We start from the raw sequence: 19,747 nt of genomic DNA, 5'->3' as shown, positions 1-19,747 counted from the left end.
CGGGCAAGATGGTCGGTTTATCACGCTGCAGGTGGAGGTGGGGTAAAGTGGGACTAACCGGCCCATCCCACTTAAACTGCTTTAGTTGGCTCCTTTTGGACAGAACTTTTTTAAGTGGGCTAACCCTATTAGCCCATTGCGAACCCACTTAACCAACCAAACTTTTCTCTCTCTTGTGCGTAGAGGAACAGAGAAGGTGTTGCGGCGCGGCAAACACACTCCCACCGCCATCGCCGACGGACACACAACTATGCCGCCACATATTCACCTCTTCACCTCGCACTCAACCAACTGTCACTTCGACGCGCGAGCGGATAGAATGTGATTCTTGTCTTGATGACGCTTCTCCCTCCTCCGACGGTGTCATCTCAAGCAAAAGATCTTCAACTCCAATCCCACCTCAACGACGCTTGTTGCGGCGTTGTCGAAGGGCATGCGAGTTTCCGCCCCTGTTGTTATCCACGGACGAGGGTCGTTATTTGTGTTGTCTGTCGGCATGGCTCCACATACATTGTTGGCGGCAATATCGTCTTCTGCAACAACCTCTTCTCTCAAGCCTCCACGGGCAAGATGGTCGGTTTATCACGCTGCAGGTGGAGGTGGGGTAAAGTGGGACTAACCGGCCCATCCCACTTAAACTGCTTTAGTTGGCTCCTTTTGGACAGAACTTTTTTAAGTGGGCTAACCCTATTAGCCCATTGCGAACCCACTTAACCAACCAAACTTTTCTCTCTCTTGTGCGTAGAGGAACAGAGAAGGCGTTGCGGCGCGGCAAACACACTCCCACCGCCATCTCCGACGGACACACAACTATGCCGCCACATATTCACCTCTTCACCTCGCACTCAACCAACTGTCACTTCGACGCGCGAGCGGATAGAATGTGATTCTTGTCTTGATGACACTTCTCCCTCCTCCGACGGTGTCATCTCAAGCAAAAGATCTTCAACTCCAATCCCACCTCAACGACGCTTGTTGCGGCGTTGTCGAAGGGCATGCGAGTTTCCGCCCCTGTTGTTATCCACGGACGAGGGTCGTTATTTGTGTTGTCTGTCGGCATGGCTCCACATACATTGTTGGCGGCAATATCGTCTTCTGCAACAACCTCTTCTCTCAAGCCTCCACGGGCAAGATGGTCGGTTTATCACGCTGCAGGTGGAGGTGGGGTAAAGTGGGACTAACTGGCCCATCCCACTTAAACTGCTTTAGTTGGCTCCTTTTGGACATAACTTTTTTAAGTGGGCTAACCCTATTAGCCCATTGCGAACCCACTTAACCAACCAAACTTTTCTCTCTCTTGTGCGTACAGGAACAGAGAAGGCGTTGCGGCGCGGCAAACACACTCCCACCGCCATCGCCGACGGACACACAACTATGCCGCCACATATTCACCTCTTCACCTCGCACTCAACCAACTGTCACTTCGACGCGCGAGCGGATAGAATGTGATTCTTGTCTTGATGACGCTTCTCCCTCCTCCGACGGTGTCATCTCAAGCAAAAGATCTTCAACTCCAATCCCACCTCAACGACGCTTGTTGCGGCATTGTCGAAGGGCATGCGAGTTTCCGCCCCTGTTGTTATCCACGAACGAGGGTCGTTATTTGTGTTGTCTGTCGGCATGGCTCCACATACATTGTTGGCGGCAATATCGTCTTCTGCAACAACCTCTTCTCTCAAGCCTCCACGGGCAAGATGGTCGGTTTATCACGCTGCAGGTGGAGGTGGGGTAAAGTGGGACTAACCGGCCCATCCCACTTAAACTGCTTTAGTTGGCTCCTTTTGGACAGAACTTTTTTAAGTGGGCTAACCCTATTAGCCCATTGCGAACCCACTTAACCAACCAAACTTTTCTCTCTCTTGTGCGTAGAGGAACAGAGAAGGCGTTGCGGCGCGGCAAACACACTCCCACCGCCATCGCCGACGGACACACAACTATGCCGCCACATATTCACCTCTTCACCTCGCACTCAACCAACTGTCACTTCGACGCGCGAGCGGATAGAATGTGATTCTTGTCTTGATGACGCTTCTCCCTCCTCCGACGGTGTCATCTCAAGCAAAAGATCTTCAACTCCAATCCCACCTCAACGACGCTTGTTGCGGCGTTGTCGAAGGGCATGCGAGTTTCCGCCCCTGTTGTTATCCACGGACGAGGGTCGTTATTTGTGTTGTCTGTCGGCATGGCTCCACATACATTGTTGGCGGCAATATCGTCTTCTGCAACAACCTCTTTTCTCAAGCCTCCACGGGCAAGATGGTCGGTTTATCACGCTGCAGGTGGAGGTGGGGTAAAGTGGGACTAACCGGCCCATCCCACTTAAACTGCTTTAGTTGGCTCCTTTTGGACAGAACTTTTTTAAGTGGGCTAACCCTATTAGCCCATTGCGAACCCACTTAACCAACCAAACTTTTCTCTCTCTTGTGCGTAGAGGAACAGAGAAGGCGTTGCGGCGCGGCAAACACACTCCCACCGCCATCGCCGACGGACACACAACTATGCCGCCACATATTCACCTCTTCACCTCGCACTCAACCAACTGTCACTTCGACGCGCGAGCGGATAGAATGTGATTCTTGTCTTGATGACGCTTCTCCCTCCTCCGACGGTGTCATCTCAAGCAAAAGATCTTCAACTCCAATCCCACCTCAACGACGCTTGTTGCGGCGTTGTCGAAGGGCATGCGAGTTTCCGCCCCTGTTGTTATCCACGGACGAGGGTCGTTATTTGTGTTGTCTGTCGGCATGGCTCCACATACATTGTTGGCGGCAATATCGTCTTCTGCAACAACCTCTTCTCTCAAGCCTCCACGGGCAAGATGGTCGGTTTATCACGCTGCAGGTGGAGGTGGGGTAAAGTGGGACTAACCGGCCCATCCCACTTAAACTGCTTTAGTTGGCTCCTTTTGGACAGAACTCTTTTAAGTGGGCTAACCCTATTAGCCCATTGCGAACCCACTTAACCAACCAAACTTTTCTCTCTCTTGTGCGTAGAGGAACAGAGAAGGCGTTGCGGCGCGGCAAACACACTCCCACCGCCATCGCCGACGGACACACAACTATGCCGCCACATATTCACCTCTTCACCTCGCACTCAACCAACTGTCACTTCGACGCGCGAGCGGATAGAATGTGATTCTTGTCTTGATGACGCTTCTCCCTCCTCCGACGGTGTCATCTCAAGCAAAAGATCTTCAACTCCAATCCCACCTCAACGACGCTTGTTGCGGCGTTGTCGAAGGGCATGCGAGTTTCCGCCCCTGTTGTTATCCACGGACGAGGGTCGTTATTTGTGTTGTCTGTCGGCATGGCTCCACATACATTGTTGGCGGCAATATCGTCTTCTGCAACAACCTCTTCTCTCAAGCCTCCACGGGCAAGATGGTCGGTTTATCACGCTGCAGGTGGAGGTGGGGTAAAGTGGGACTAACTGGCCCATCCCACTTAAACTGCTTTAGTTGGCTCCTTTTGGACATAACTTTTTTAAGTGGGCTAACCCTATTAGCCCATTGCGAACCCACTTAACCAACCAAACTTTTCTCTCTCTTGTGCGTACAGGAACAGAGAAGGCGTTGCGGCGCGGCAAACACACTCCCACCGCCATCGCCGACGGACACACAACTATGCCGCCACATATTCACCTCTTCACCTCGCACTCAACCAACTGTCACTTCGACGCGCGAGCGGATAGAATGTGATTCTTGTCTTGATGACGCTTCTCCCTCCTCCGACGGTGTCATCTCAAGCAAAAGATCTTCAACTCCAATCCCACCTCAACGACGCTTGTTGCGGCGTTGTCGAAGGGCATGCGAGTTTCCGCCCCTGTTGTTATCCACGGACGAGGGTCGTTATTTGTGTTGTCTGTCGGCATGGCTCCACATACATTGTTGGCGGCAATATCGTCTTCTGCAACAACCTCTTCTCTCAAGCCTCCACGGGCAAGATGGTCGGTTTATCACGCTGCAGGTGGAGGTGGGGTAAAGTGGGACTAACCGGCACATCCCACTTAAACTGCTTTAGTTGGCTCCTTTTGGACAGAACTTTTTTAAGTGGGCTAACCCTATTAGCCCATTGCGAACCCACTTAACCAACCAAACTTTTCTCTCTCTTGTGCGTAGAGGAACAGAGAAGGCGTTGCGGCGCGGCAAACACACTCCCACCGCCATCCCCGACGGACACACAACTATGCCGCCACATATTCACCTCTTCACCTCGCACTCAACCAACTGTCACTTCGACGCGCGAGCGGATAGAATGTGATTCTTGTCTTGATGACGCTTCTCCCTCCTCCGACGGTGTCATCTCAAGCAAAAGATCTTCAACTCCAATCCCACCTCAACGACGCTTGTTGCGGCGTTGTCGAAGGGCATGCGAGTTTCCGCCCCTGTTGTTATCCACGGACGAGGGTCGTTATTTGTGTTGTCTGTCGGCATGGCTCCACATACATTGTTGGCGGCAATATCGTCTTCTGCAACAAACTCTTCTCTCAAGCCTCCACGGGCAAGATGGTCGGTTTATCACGCTGCAGGTGGAGGTGGGGTAAAGTGGGACTAACCGGCCCATCCCACTTAACTGCTTTAGTTGGCTCCTTTTGGACAGAACTCTTTTAAGTGGGCTAACCCTATTAGCCCATTGCGAACCCACTTAACCAACCAAACTTTTCTCTCTCTTGTGCGTAGAGGAACAGAGAAGGCGTTGCGGCGCGGCAAACACACTCCCACCGCCATCGCCGACGGACACACAACTATGCCGCCACATATTCACCTCTTCACCTCGCACTCAACCAACTGTCACTTCGACGCGCGAGCGGATAGAATGTGATTCTTGTCTTGATGACGCTTCTCCCTCCTCCGACGGTGTCATCTCAAGCAAAAGATCTTCAACTCCAATCCCACCTCAACGACGCTTGTTGCGGCGTTGTCGAAGGGCATGCGAGTTTCCGCCCCTGTTGTTATCCACGGACGAGGGTCGTTATTTGTGTTGTCTGTCGGCATGGCTCCACATACATTGTTGGCGGCAATATCGTCTTCTGCAACAACCTCTTCTCTCAAGCCTCCACGGGCAAGATGGTCGGTTTATCATGCTGCAGGTGGAGGTGGGGTAAAGTGGGACTAACCGGCACATCCCACTTAAACTGCTTTAGTTGGCTCCTTTTGGACAGAACTTTTTTAAGTGGGCTAACCCTATTAGCCCATTGCGAACCCACTTAACCAACCAAACTTTTCTCTCTCTTGTGCGTAGAGGAACAGAGAAGGTGTTGCGGCGCGGCAAACACACTCCCACCGCCATCGCCGACGGACACACAACTATGCCGCCACATATTCACCTCTTCACCTCGCACTCAACCAACTGTCACTTCGACGCGCGAGCGGATAGAATGTGATTCTTGTCTTGATGACGCTTCTCCCTCCTCCGACGGTGTCATCTCAAGCAAAAGATCTTCAACTCCAATCCCACCTCAACGACGCTTGTTGCGGCGTTGTCGAAGGGCATGCGAGTTTCCGCCCCTGTTGTTATCCACGGACGAGGGTCGTTATTTGTGTTGTCTGTCGGCATGGCTCCACATACATTGTTGGCGGTAATATCGTCTTCTGCAACAAACTCTTCTCTCAAGCCTCCACGGGCAAGATGGTCGGTTTATCACGCTGCAGGTGGAGGTGGGGTAAAGTGGGACTAACCGGCCCATCCCACTTAAACTGCTTTAGTTGGCTCCTTTTGGACAGAACTTTTTTAAGTGGGCTAACCCTATTAGCCCATTGCGAACCCACTTAACCAACCAAACTTTTCTCTCTCTTGTGCGTAGAGGAACAGAGAAGGCGTTGCGGCGCGGCAAACACACTCCCACCGCCATCGCCGACGGACACACAACTATGCCGCCACATATTCACCTCTTCACCTCGCACTCAACCAACTGTCACTTCGACGCGCGAGCGGATAGAATGTGATTCTTGTCTTGATGACGCTTCTCCCTCCTCCGACGGTGTCATCTCAAGCAAAAGATCTTCAACTCCAATCCCACCTCAACGACGCTTGTTGCGGCGTTGTCGAAGGGCATGCGAGTTTCCGCCCCTGTTGTTATCCACGGACGAGGGTCGTTATTTGTGTTGTCTGTCGGCATGGCTCCACATACATTGTTGGCGGCAATATCGTCTTCTGCAACAACCTCTTTTCTCAAGCCTCCACGGGCAAGATGGTCGGTTTATCACGCTGCAGGTGGAGGTGGGGTAAAGTGGGACTAACCGGCCCATCCCACTTAAACTGCTTTTGTTGGCTCCTATTGGACAGAACTTTTTTTAGTGGGCTAACCCTATTAGCCCATTGCGAACCCACTTAACCAACCAAACTTTTCTCTCTCTTGTGCGTACAGGAACAAAGAAGGCGTTGCGGCGCGGCAAACACACTCCCACCGCCATCGCCGACGGACACACAACTATGCCGCCACATATTCACCTCTTCACCTCGCACTCAACCATCAAGAATCACCGATCCTACCACGGCCCACATCGCAATTCCGATCAAGAATTATCGGAGAATATAGTAGCCTGACTTGCCAATTGATACTCGTCGTCTATTGTTGGTACTAGAGAGTTAACAAGGGAGAGTGGCTGTGTGCACTCACCGTCGCCGCCAGGCTACAACTCCCCCGTCCCATAATATAGGAGACATTCATTCATCAGTCAGTAGTACTAGTAATAAAAATAAATAAAAACTCCTCCTTTGTCTTTTGAGACCAGTAAAAAAGACTCCGCCTTTTGCTCTCCCCTGTCGATCTCCGTCTTCCCCTCCCCGATCTCTCACGCGCGTCCGCCTCGCCGCCGGCCCGCCGGGAAGATGGCCGCGTCGGGGTCCGGGTCCGTGTCCGGCCAGATCCAGCCGCTCAAGATCCCCGACGCCGTCGTCGCGCTCGCCCAGGCCGCCGCCAAGGCCAACAACAACAGCAGCAGCAACAGCGCCGCCGCCGCCGACGCCACCGACAAATGTACTTATCTCATTCAAATAGCAGCCGGTGCCGGCTCCGGCTGTCGTGTCCGTCGGTGGCCTTGGCCGCCGGCGAGATCTCATTCTTGGATCCTGATTCGTGTGTTCGTTTGTCTGTTTGGCCTGCAGATCTCCCCGGGTGGCCGCTCTTCTCGCCGCCCAAGATGCAGCTGACCAAGTGCGCCAAGTGCCCCCGGGAGTTCTGCTCCTCCGTCGCCCTCCGCCGCCACACCCGCGTTCACCGCCGCGCCCTCAAGATCGACAAGGTATAATTAACATGCCCCCATTGTATCCTTATTTTTCTTCCTTCAGTCAGTTCATCAGTTGGGTGTCACAATCACTTTACCTGGATAACATTGGTTGGTGCTATGATGTGCCACTAGACCGATAGATACCGATTTGCACCTGCATTTTCACCGACTGTTCAATACATGATGATGTATGTATGTACTCGAGCACCCGTCAACATATGGGTTCGACGAGACGAATATGGGCGTCCGATAATCTGTTCGAAAGCATCGCGTGACGAGCATGTACAAGCCTGGCCGCTGAGATATAAGATAATCAAGCATCTCGTGAATAAAATGTCCGGTCCGCATTAACCTGCGCTATGCATCCGGCTTTCTTTCAAGCATATGTATAGCCGTGTTCAGCCAATGTTACGCGCGATATGCAACTCCATTCGTCCACGCCTTCGGTTTTCTTATATCGAGCGCCCACCCCCCTTGCAACCCTGCATTGGCATGACATGTTTGTTTGCTGATGGTTTTGCAGGATTTCCCCAAGAACAGAGACCACCTTGCCGCATTCTGGGATAAAGTAAGAAGATATGCTCTGCTCTGTCACCACTTCTTTATTCTCTGCTGTAATATAAATAATTTAGCAGAAAGAGGAATTTGCTGGCAGATTGTGGATTACTGACCTACAATATAACCTATTTAAACGAAGCAACATGTTGTTTCCCTCTCCTTGCTAGTGGTGTGTTCACGGGATTAACTTGTCCTGCTCTTCCTTCAGCTCACGGTGGGCCAGGCCCAAGCGATACTGTCCCTGGAGGGCGTGGCTATAGAGGTAATGACCATAGATCGGTATCTTCAGAGTATACGACTTTTCTCTTTGTGTGTCGGTTTGTGTTTCGGAACATCTAATGTTATACACAACAAATACATCTTCAGGAGACCAGCGCTTTATTCATTTTGACATCATTGTCGTCGTGGATGTGCAAGCCAGGGTACGCTTCGTTGCCGCTGCCATATGCCAGAGCCGGCAATGAACTCCTGGTAAGGCTTTGTTGACCCGACTTGTCACTGCTCTACTGTATGCATTTTGTGTCGTGTAGTATCATATGTAATAAGCTTCTTTTCTTCCCATAACTGTAGGACCTTATTCAGACAGCAGCCTCAAGACTACCCATCTCATCAAATGAACTGTTTATCATGCTCGACGAAGCAAGCGAGAACACATTTCTTTGTACCAACGCAGCCGACGCTGCCTGTGTTCAGAAGTTTTTGTTTGACGGGGAGGTTGAGAAGGTCGCAACAGAGTTGAAAAACGTTGTTGCGTGCACCAGTTACATCCTTGAACAGAAGCTGGTACGATGTGTTTCAGTTATGCACAGCAGAGTTAGTGCATTTATCCTTTATGGTACAAGTTTCTATGGTTTTAATGTATGGCTTGTAAATGAAACAACAGGTCGAAGCATGGTCTGCTGATAAGGCCGCTGAAGCGTTAAGATGCCAGAAGTTGCTAGTGGAGGAAGAGGACGCTGCTCAGAAAAGGTTATTGTTTAATGTCATTGACGTGTTATATAATTAATTAATTACGCAAAGCTGCGGAGCCTATATTTTTTGTCAGCTTATTGCTTATTAATGCAGCATCATTTGATTCTAGTTTGGTGAAATCTATATCTAAACTATCCTTGTTGTATAATGTGAAGGCAAGCTGAAATCATGGAAAGGAAGCGGATGAAGAAACTGAGACAGAAAGAACAGAGACTGAAAGACCTCAAGGACGAGGGTACCATGGTCCAGTTACCTCAAGTGGTGGATGCTGCGGCGAGCTCTCCTGGGATCCAGAGTCTCGAGGCTACTTCTGGCCCTGGTCTCGACGAGCAAGGGGATCCACAGTATCTTCGACTGTCAGCACCAGTGCCGCCTTCAGAGGACAATGGTTGCAATGGAGAAGATGCAAATTGTGGTTCGGGACAAGAAATGGATACTGGTGCTGTTTTCAGGGAACAAGCCATGGCAACAAGCAATCTCGACAGGGTAGAAAACCATCCCCCAAATAGTACTGTCTCGGGTTCTTCCGCGACTGCCTCGAAGCATCCATCTTCAGTAAGGCACTCACGTCACAGGGAGCCGAATGTCGGTGCAGCGACAAACAAAAGCAAGACCTGGGCATGGAAGGTGCGAACTGGTGTTGAAGAACGGTGCCCAAAAGGCGAGCGAGATGTAGATGCTGACCAGGAGACCGCTCCTCTCAACACGGACAAGAACTCGCAAGTGCTAATAGGATCCATAAGCGTCGCGATCGAAGACGGTGGTGGATGCTCGCAGGATTCCAAGGATTACCACCCAGCTCCTCCTGAATCTAATTTGAACACTCTGAACGATCCAGTAGCTGAGGCGATGCAGCCAGTCAGCCATGATGAGAACGCATGCGAAGACGCTAATGGTGGCACCATTACACCGGCAGCAGAGGACCGTTCTCCATCCAGTGTCGTGACAGATGAGAGCGGTTCAGTCGGTGGCAACCCAGAGTCGGCAGAGGGCGTAGGCCTACGACAAGGCACCGTGTCTTCCGGTCAAGAAGCGTCGGCATTCCTTTCTCAGAGTAAGCATTTATCTTGTTGGTTGTACACCCAACTGCCTTTTAGTAATTAGTAGTACTTGATTATGACCTGACTAGGTATTAGTTGCTTGTATGTGCGCTCGTTATGACGACTGGCTTGTATGATTTGGACATGCAGGATGGAAGGAAGCGTTGGCTGGGGATCATGTGAAGCTTGTTCTGTGCTGAGGAAACTGGAGCTGTCCACTGGAGGACTGACCTGATGCATACGAAAGCATTCGACCATCGGGTCCTGCTTACTATATGAGCCAAGCTGACCTGACCCGACCCATGTAGCAGGGTGTTATGGAGAGTTGCAAAGCATCCATCCATGGGGCAGTTAATTTGAGTACTAGACCAGTAAAATGCTTGCACGGCGCAGCTGAATTTGAGTGTTATACTACTTGATAGTTAACTAGTACGTACAGTAGAAGAGTTGCGTGTTGTGTGGGCAATGTTACCATTGCATGATAAACCATGAGGGGAAAGTTATCAGGTGATGACAAGATTGGCCAGTAGAATTTCTTCATTGTGTTTCTGTTTATGCTTTGGGGGCTCACAACCTAGCTACTACACAGAGATGAACGTTGGTGGGTACAAAGTCTGTCTACTACTCTTTAGCCCAATCATCAAGATACACATCATGCACTTGTACTACAGTTTTTTCCTGATGGGATGTACTACTTGGTTGATCAGAAGATATTATCATTCTTCAAGGGTCATGATTTCCTGATACAGGATTAGCCGATTAGTAAAAGAACTTCAAGAACAGAACACTTGTCATCAGTTTTCTTGCAACAAAGCCCATTGGGGGTCCATCTCGGCGCCTTCGCCCTCTTCCTTGTTAGAATCATGTTTTGCAGCATCCCTAGATGTGCATAAACACATTGTTGAGCTTCTGTTGAAGCGGTATGGTTGCGTGTTTTGACAAAAGCAACAATCCGTAATTCTATGGTTCCCTGGATACTAAGAATTACTCATATTAGGAGTATGTATCTAGCTGCTCATTGTGCGTTATGGAATTACTAAAAAATGCTGCTTTTATTATGATTGATACTCTTATATTTGTTTACAGAGGGAGTTGTGTAATCTTACCACAGTATCAATGACTCGTTCGTAAGATGCATACTCACTCTCACTATTTTCGGCATTGATGAACCGTCGCCTGTTGAGCCATATGGCTGTTAATTTGTTGACTCGTTCGTAGTGTGATGTTCTCCACTGCAGTGTGTAGTATGCGGTAAGGTCACCAAAGTAGTGAGAAGAGGTGAGCACATCACAACCAAACGCCATGTTTTGCACGTTCACAACCTTAAACCTGAACTGCATGTCAACCAAACGCCAGGCATGAAAGAGTGATTTTTACCAAACGCCACGTTCACAACCAACCTTTTGCTCAGTGGTACCAAACGATGTGCATAGCATGGTTTTTACCATGCATTAGCTCGGCCTGTCCCGAGTCGGCCACAATTGCAAACATGCAAAAAAGTCCATGTCGATCATGCGAGTAACCAGACGCATCCCTAATTATCAATAAAAAGGAAACATTATAGATTTAGTGTTTATGACAATTATGCCAAGCAACGTGATATATATTTTTTTATCTAGGAGGTATGTGAACTGGAAATTCCAACCGACCGTATTGTCGAGAGGTTAAATTTAGTTGAAGAAGAAAACAATTACTTGAAGGAAAAATTGAAAAAAATTGAGGAGGAGAAAATGATATTGGAGTTGCATGTTGCGGATGTCGTCGATGATCACAAGATCAAGATGGATGCAATGCGCTTGAAGATTAGAAAGATTAGAAAATATGACATTCATACTGAGGCTTGGTATCATTATGCCGTTGGATCAATTGTTACCTTGGTTGCGGTTATGATCGCATTTGTTGTTGCATTGAAATGTTTTACATAGTTTCAATGTATGGTTTAATTATATGCTCTGGAGAGCTATATGTTGTTCAATGAGAACTATGTATGTACTTTGGGTTTAATGCGATGATGAACTTCTATTAATTTGGTCACTTATCTATTCATGATGTACGCAGAGATGAACCGACAATGGATGTACGGTAACAGACGCACCTCTGAGTACATAAAGGGCGTGAATAATTTTCTCGCAGTGGCTGAGGCAAACAAGCAGAATGGTTTTATGTCCATGCCCTATATGTGGGAATATGAGGTCTTACTCTGACTCGAAAACCCTTCACACCCACCTTCTTTATAAGGGTTTCATGCCACACTATAATGTTTGGACCAAGTACGGAGAAAGAGGGGTTATGATGGAAGACAACGAAGAAGAAGAGGATGACAACTACGTGCCCCCCCTGAATACAGTGATGCTGCAACGGGGGAAGCTGAAGATCAAGAGGAACCAGACGATGTGCCCGATGATGATCTTCACCGGGTCATTGTAGATGCAAAGAGACAATGCGAAAGTGTAAAGGAGAAGCTGAAATTTGATCGCATGTTAGAGGATAAAAAAGGTTGTAACCCAATTGCGAAGATGGCAACACAAAGCTCGGTACCGTACTGGAATTGCTGCAGTGGAAGGCAGAGAATGGTGTGCTTGACAAAGGATTTGATAAGCTACTGAAAATATTAAAGAAGAAGCTTCCAAAGGATAATGAATTGCCCGACAGTACGTATGCAACAAAGAAGGTTGTATGCCCTCTAGGATTGGAGGTGCAGAAGATACATGCATGCCCTAATGACTGCATCATCTACCGTGGTGCGTACGAGGATTTGAACACATGCCTGGTATGTGGTGCATTGCGGTATAAGATCAGACAAGATGACCCTGGTGATGTTGACGGCGAGCGCCCCAGGAAGAGGGTTCCTGCCAAGGTGATGTGGTATGCTTCTATAATACCACAGTTGAAATGCCTGTTCAGAAACAAAGAGCATTCCAAGTTGATGCGATGGCAGAGAGAGGACCGTAAGAAAGAAGGGAAGTTGAGAGCACCCACTGACGGGCCATAGTGTTGAAAAATCGAGAGAAAATACTGGGAGGAGTTTGCAGGTGAGGCAAGGAACATATGGTTTGGTTTAAGCACAGATGACATTAATCCTTTTGGGGAGCAGAGGAGCAATCACAACACCTAGCCCGTGACTCTATGTATCTATAACCTTCCTCCTTGGTTGTGCATGAAGTGGAAGTTCATTACGATGCCAGTTCTCATCCAAGGCCCTAAGCAACCCGGCAACAACATTGATGTGTACCTAAGGCCATTAGTTGAAGAACTTTTACAGCTGTGGATTAGAAACGGTGTACGTGTGTGAGATGAGCACAAACATGAGGAATTTGACCTGCATGTGTTGCTGTTTGTAACCATCAATGATTGGCCTGCTCTCAGTAACCTTTCAGGACAGACAAACAAGGGATATCACACATGCACGCACTGTTTAGATGACACCGAAAATATATACCTGGACAAATGCAGGAAGAATGTGTACCTGGGGCATGGTCAATTTCTTCCGACCAACCATCAATGTCGAAAGAAAGGCAAGCATTTAAAAGGCGAGGCAGATCACCGGAAGAAGCCCGCCATGTGTACCGGTGATCACGTATTTGCTATGGTCAATGATTTAAAAGTAATCTTCGCAAAGGGTCCCGGCGGACTATCTGTTCCGAATGACGCTAAGGGACGCGCACCCATGTGAAAGAAGAAATCTATATTTTGGCTAGAGGTTCGCTCTTCAATCGACGTGATGCACGTGACGAAGAATCTTTGCGTGAACCCGCTAGGCTTCTTGGGCGTGTATGGAAGACAAAAGATACACCGGAGGCATGGGAGGACCTGCAACGTTTGCACGAAAAAGACGGCATGCCTCCAAAGCAGTATGAAGGTCCTGCCAGCTATGCTCTTACCAAAGAAGAGAAGGAAATCTTTTTTGAATGCCTGCTTAGTATGAAGGTCCCGTCTGGATACTCGTCAAATATAAAGGAATAATAAATATGGCAGAGAAAAAGTTCCAGAACCTAAAGTCTCATGATTGCCACATGATTATGACGCAACTGCTTTCGGTTGCATTGAGGGGGCTTCTATCGAAAAACGTTCGATTAGCCATTGTGAAGCTATGTTCATTCCTCGATCAATGCAATCTCTCAGAAGGTGATCGATCTAGAAATCCTACCAAGCTTAAGGAGTGATGTGGCGCAATGTCTTGTCAGTTTCGAGCTGGTGTTCCCACCATCCTTCTTCAATATCATGACGCACGTCCTAGTTCATCTAGTCAACGAGATTGTCATTCTGGGCCCTGTATTTCTATGCAATATGTTCCCCTTTGAGAGGTTCATGGGAGTCCTAAAAAATATGTTCGTAACCGTGCTAGGCCAGAAGGAAGCATCTCCATGGGCCATCAAACAGAGTATGTCATTGGGTTTTGTGTTGACTTCATTCCTGACCTTAAGAAGATATGTCTCCCTCAATCGCGGTATGAGGGGAGACTAAGTGGAAAAGGCACGCTAGGAGGGGACTCAATAATATGTAGGGACGGGCATTCTTAGTCTCAAGCACACTACACAGTTCTACAGAATTCTACCTTGGCGACCCCTTATGTCGATGAACACAAGAACATTCTGCGCTCCAAACACCCAGACCAGTGTGACGACTGGATTACATGTGAACATATCAGCACTTTCGGCAGTTGGTTACAAACACATCTCAGGGGTGACAACACTGTTTCTGATGAGTTGTACTCGTTGGCGAGGGAACCATCTTCAACTGTAATGACTTACAAAGGGTACGAGATAAATGGGAATACATGTTACACGATCGCCCAAGATCAAAATAGCACCAACCAAAACAATGGTGTCCGCTTTGATGCAGGAACCAAGAGGGTAAATGACACATATTATGGTTACATAGTGGACATATGGGAACTTGACTATGGACATGATTTTAAGGTCCCTTTGTTTAAGTGCAAATGTGTCAATCTATCAGAAGGCGGGGTACATGTAGACCCATAGTACGGAATGACAACAGTGGATCTGAACAATCTAGGGTACACAGATGAACCATTCGTACTAGCCAATGATGTGGCGCGGGTTTTCTATGTGAAGGACATGTCTACCAAACCGAGAAAAAGAAAAAATAAGGAAGCGAATACATCATACGATGAGCCAAAGCGCCACATAGTTCTTTCAGGAAAAAGAGACATCATGGGATTGGAGGGCAAGACAGACATGTCTGAAGATTATGAAAAGTTTCATGAAATTCCTACCTTCAAAGTCAAGGCTGACCCAAGCACCCTGTTAAACGATGAAGATTATCCATGGTTACGGCGCAAGAAGCAAAGGACACAAGTGAAGAAAAAGTGAAGACTTTATATCCACAACTATTATGATGATGCCTTTGATCTAGAATATCACTGCAGTTACATGTGAACAAATAAAATCCCTTTGTAACAGATGAGTTTTCATTCGACAACGTCAGAACATAGACGTCGCCGCTCCAGCTGCTCCGGCGCGTCGCACCACTCCGCCTCCTTCTGCTACTCGTCAGCAGCAACGGAAGGAGAGCCACCGCTGCTCTGGGGTCTAGCAGTACAGCCAGAGGCGGGAGACAATATAGATTCAGTCCATCTCTCAAGCCTGTAGAGAAGTTACCATACGAGATGACCGTGGAGGAAAACGAGTAGATCGTTAAAACCCAAGTGAAGGACTTCTTTGAAACAAAAGGAGCTATGAAACATCCACCTCCGGAGGAGAAGATAGATCCGGTGGAATCGAAGCGCACTATCAATGCCCTGAAGCGACCACCACCGCGTTCGCCGGCTAACAACCATCTCCGCTGTCTTAAAAAGACACTGCAAGAAGCGCGCCAGTCGGGAAGTACTTCAACTGACAAAAGGTTAAAAGAACGAAGAAGTGGGAAAAAAATTCCCCAGCTCGGAGAACAGGAGAACCAATCATTCCCCCCGCTCAAGGTGTCTAGCGATATCGTCGCAAATCAGCCGCTGCAGCCCGGTTTCACTATTGGTGATTACCTGCCCGACGATGTAGATTTTGAAACAATGGAGGTGGACGAATTCAAATACCATTATGGGAAGCCTCTCATTAAAGATACTCTTGCTCTAACAACGATGATGCGAAGATTCCATGACTGGTACATGAAAACCTGCAGAGAGTCTGGGAAGTATGCTTTGTCGATGCTGATCAAAGAGGACCACGACTTCATTGGCCAAGAACTATTAACTGTTGATTTTGATGAGTTTTTCCAGTTCTACAATCAAAAGCCCCTCGACAAATCACTTGTGGCTTGCTACTGTCTATAAGTACTATTTTCTGTAATTAAGTCTCTATATATATAGCTCAGCTCTTTCATTGTATGTATATATAATTATCCTCACTATATTATGCAGATTGAAGATCGTCGAATGCAGAAAAGCACAAATCTATGATGTTGGATTCATTAACTGTAACACCCCAAAAATTTAACCAGGTTTTAGTTATTAAAATTTTGCCAAGAGTTTAAAATTTTGCCTGCAAGAATATTTCTGTTGATTTCAGAACCTTTCTTTTAATATTAAGGAGTTTTTCCCAAGTGGAGCTTTCCAAAATATATTGGACTTCTATGCTCCCTATATAACTTTCCCTAATCAGTAGAATTATTTATTAAATTATTTCACCCTGAGCTTTATTCATTAAAATGACTTTCTTTAAGTTTTGGAGCTCTTTTTGAACTACAACCAGTTGTTAAATTTATCTAAAAATCCAACCAAAATTTGGAGATGTCATGTGATGTCTCTAAATCACTTTTGTGCAATTATATATTTATTTCATTTCATATTTTGAGCTCTACACCTGTTTTTCAAATTTGGTCCAGTGGACACTTTTGCACTATAGCCTAATTAAATATTCCTCTAGAGCCTCCACCAAAATTATGGGATGTCAGTGGTAGCATGCCATCCAACTTTATGCAAAAACATAGTGTTGTTCTTTGGAAAAATTGAGTGAATCAACCTCTTCTTCATTCAGGACCAGACTTGTGTTTTCTACTGTAACCCCATTCTTTCTTGCTCAAGTGACCTTGTGCTTTCTCATGCTTGTAGTCAACCCTGCAAAACCCCTAAGTCCAGGAGCATGCACTCTCTGGAAACACTTTTGGTCCATGTAATGATGCCATTTTCTCCCTGTCCAGAATTGTAGTTTTGCAAAACTTGCACTAGCAAGCTTCTCCTTTTGGCAAACTAACTTCACTACCCTCTCATACATCCATAGAGACCCCACTCTAGGAGATTTGGCCACTGCAAGAACTGCCTAGGTGCCTTTGGCATTTTGTCAAATACCCTGAGTGCATAGCCAGATTTGGCATGATTTCAAGTTTACATTGTGAACTTGAGCCCCTGACCTATCCACCATGTCCCTTGATTCCCTTGCTAACCCTAGACTAGCCCTGGTTCTTGCCAGCCTCAACTGCGACCTCTAGGCTACCCTGGCATTTCATCGAGCACGTCCCAGGCATGCTCTGGGCGCGCCCAGAGCGTGCGTTTGGCACGCACGTGCGCCCAAGCCGCCACGTCCCGCCCCGCACTCACTCCGGTCCGTGATCGATCGCAGCCAGCACGCAGTGTCCCCTTCTGCACCCCCACGAGCCCCGCAGCCTTCGCCACGTCTCCGGCAGGCCAGCAGCTAGCCGCCACTGCCGCCCGACAGCTCCTGCGCTGGCCAGCGCTGCCCAAGCCACCTCCGCTCGCCAGCTCGCCCTTGGAGCAGTAGCCGCTCGTCCGCTAGCTCCTGCCGCCATCCCCAGCCTCGCCACGATGCCCTGCAGCTACAGAAGACGGTCGCCAGCGCCCTTATCCGCGGCCGCCGCTGAACCGCCTCAACTCGCCTATTTAAGGAAGCCCCGAGCCCGTTCCCGCACACAGGCAACCTCAGACCACCCCAATGGCGCTCCCCTAGCTCACAATTGACCCAGGGAGGTTTTCTTCCCCGTCTCCGGCAACTCCTGCCGCCGCCACCACCCCGGCCATTCTGGCACTACTAAGACCTCCCCCTCTCCACTCTCTCCACCAGGAGCCTTCTCTTCCTCTCGTGAACCCTTCCCCCTACTCGATTTCGATCGGGAACCACCGCAGCCCCAAAACCACTTTGTCCCGAGGCCTCCTCCGCCGCGAAGCTCACCGTCGGCGACTCCCTCCACCCCACCGACCCAACGACCACCGGGAGGACCGCCCCAGTCTTGCGGATCCATCTCGACTCTCTGGAGCCCGTGGGGAGCAGCCTTCCGCCGGCGTTGATCGCCGTCGCCTCGCCTCCGTTTGGGCGAAGGAAGAGGAGGGAGGGATGGACTGGTCAAACCTGAACAGTGGGCCCCCTGGACCCACTGTCAGTGACCCCGCCCCAGTCCACGTGGGTTAAGTGGAAGCGCATTTCCAAAATACGCCTTCGACGTGTACGTGCATATTCGAAACGTTTTCTTTTCTGTTTTTATTTAAATAACAGATTTTTGACCAAACTTTGACCAGTTGTACCTTATTAAATACAACTCCAAATAAATTAATTCTTTTTCCTACCTCTCTCAAATATTGTCTAGTTTATTTTAATATTTATTTGAAAAAATTTCAAAACAACTTTTTATGCTGTTTTGATTTTGTGTGTTAATTTATATATATTCTTTTAAATAGGACTTTTGAAGATTTCAAGATGTTTTGGAATGCACCCTGCCTTCCCATGACCTGAAGGCAAGCATTCTGAACCCTGATGTAATTTTTGTATGTGTTGTTTGACTCGGTGACAACACCACCCCGACTCGAGCATGCGTCATTTTATGTGAGGATGTGATCCTACTCATGAGTGCATATTAATGATTTTTATGCTGATGGAGTTGATATGGTTGTGATGGAAATCACCGTCATATGCCTTTCATGCATACCGGAAGGGAAGCCGGGAAGGCCTCTGTCTTGGGTAGACACGTTCTTGTCCCTAGTCCTCTGTCGAGACGGTCGTGTCCGGTATGGCATGAGGGGGTATGTCGCGTGATGTTTCTATCTGTTGGTTGAAGTATATGTATCGTTATGCTAATCTTGCAGGAAATAATTGAACCTCCTGAGTCGATCGTAGATCGAGTCTTGTGCCGGTAACCCCCATACTTGCTTCATACTACCACTCGTCTCTACAACAAGTAGGGTACGATTCAGTAAGTTGTCAACCCCTTTCCTAGCACACACCGTATAGAGAGGCCATGGTGGAAGATACTAGAGGCATCCGGTAGTCATGCCACCGGGTCCGGGAGCATGGGTATTTCAGTTGTAGCCGAAGGGGGTAGCTCCCCAGTTTGCGCGCGGTATAAATTTTGTGATCCCATGTTACGTCGAGGTTGTAGCCTCCCCACTTAGAATTTTGCTTAACAAGTGTCGTGGGTGATTCCAGGCACATGTGAGTTAAGCTGGTGTGTGCAAGTTAGGTGTGTTTTCAACTAAAAGACCGTAGACGGAATTAGTCTTGAGGACTAAAGGAATCCGTTACTCGTGGGTAAAGAGTACACCCTCTGCAGAGATTAAACCTATTCGAATAGCCGTGTCCATGGTTAAGGACTACAGTCTGGGATGGGTCAAGTGTCGGTCTTAGTGTCGGTCTTCGGAGGTGAAACTGTTAAACCAGAACTGGAATCACGACTTGTGACTTGTGATAATTTATGATTATTATTTTTGTTGTGGACTAACCCGTGATATTATTGGTATTATCGAATATCCCTGGGATGGTTCTACCTTCTGGATATTCATTGGAATTTCTTTAAAAGCCCTTTATGTGGTGTCGCTAAGACGCCCGACTGTGGCATTTCTTTTAAAACCCTTTATATGGTGTCGCTAAGACGCCCGACTGTGGCATTTCTTTTAAAGCCCTTTATGTGGTGTCGCTAAGACGCCCGACTGTGACATTTGTTTTAAAGCCCTTTATGTGGTGTCGCTAAGACGCCCGACTGTGGCATT

General features: G+C 48.2%; 1 protein-coding gene across 1 annotated transcript; it reads left to right on the top strand.

Annotated features, from left to right (window-relative positions):
* Positions 1-6,675: 6,675 nt before the first annotated feature.
* On the top strand, positions 6,676-10,525 carry LOC123090482 (uncharacterized). Its single transcript, XM_044511784.1, has 9 exons — positions 6,676-6,978; positions 7,107-7,243; positions 7,752-7,796; positions 7,995-8,048; positions 8,153-8,257; positions 8,357-8,569; positions 8,670-8,755; positions 8,914-9,812; positions 9,949-10,525. The coding sequence occupies exons 1-9, from the start codon at positions 6,831-6,833 to the stop codon at positions 9,996-9,998; spliced, it is 1,737 nt and encodes a 578-aa protein (XP_044367719.1). The 5' UTR covers positions 6,676-6,830; the 3' UTR covers positions 9,999-10,525.
* The last annotated feature ends 9,222 nt before the right edge of the window (positions 10,526-19,747 follow it).

Source organism: Triticum aestivum, chromosome 4B, assembly GCF_018294505.1.
Source record: "Triticum aestivum cultivar Chinese Spring chromosome 4B, IWGSC CS RefSeq v2.1, whole genome shotgun sequence".
Classification (NCBI taxonomy): domain Eukaryota; kingdom Viridiplantae; phylum Streptophyta; class Magnoliopsida; order Poales; family Poaceae; genus Triticum; species Triticum aestivum.
Note: the sequence above shows the minus strand (reverse complement) of the source record. Positions and strands in the feature narration are given on the sequence as shown.

Excerpts from the sequence above, each read along its gene's own strand:
- LOC123090482 (XM_044511784.1), top strand. The coding sequence starts at position 6,831 with ATGGCCGCGTCGGGGTCCGGGTCCGTGTCCGGCCAGATCCAGCCGCTC. Across the intron at positions 8,756-8,913 it reads GAGGACGCTGCTCAGAAAAG|GCAAGCTGAAATCATGGAAA; the intron begins GTTATTGTTTAA and ends TATAATGTGAAG. Across the intron at positions 9,813-9,948 it reads GTCGGCATTCCTTTCTCAGA|GATGGAAGGAAGCGTTGGCT; the intron begins GTAAGCATTTAT and ends TTGGACATGCAG.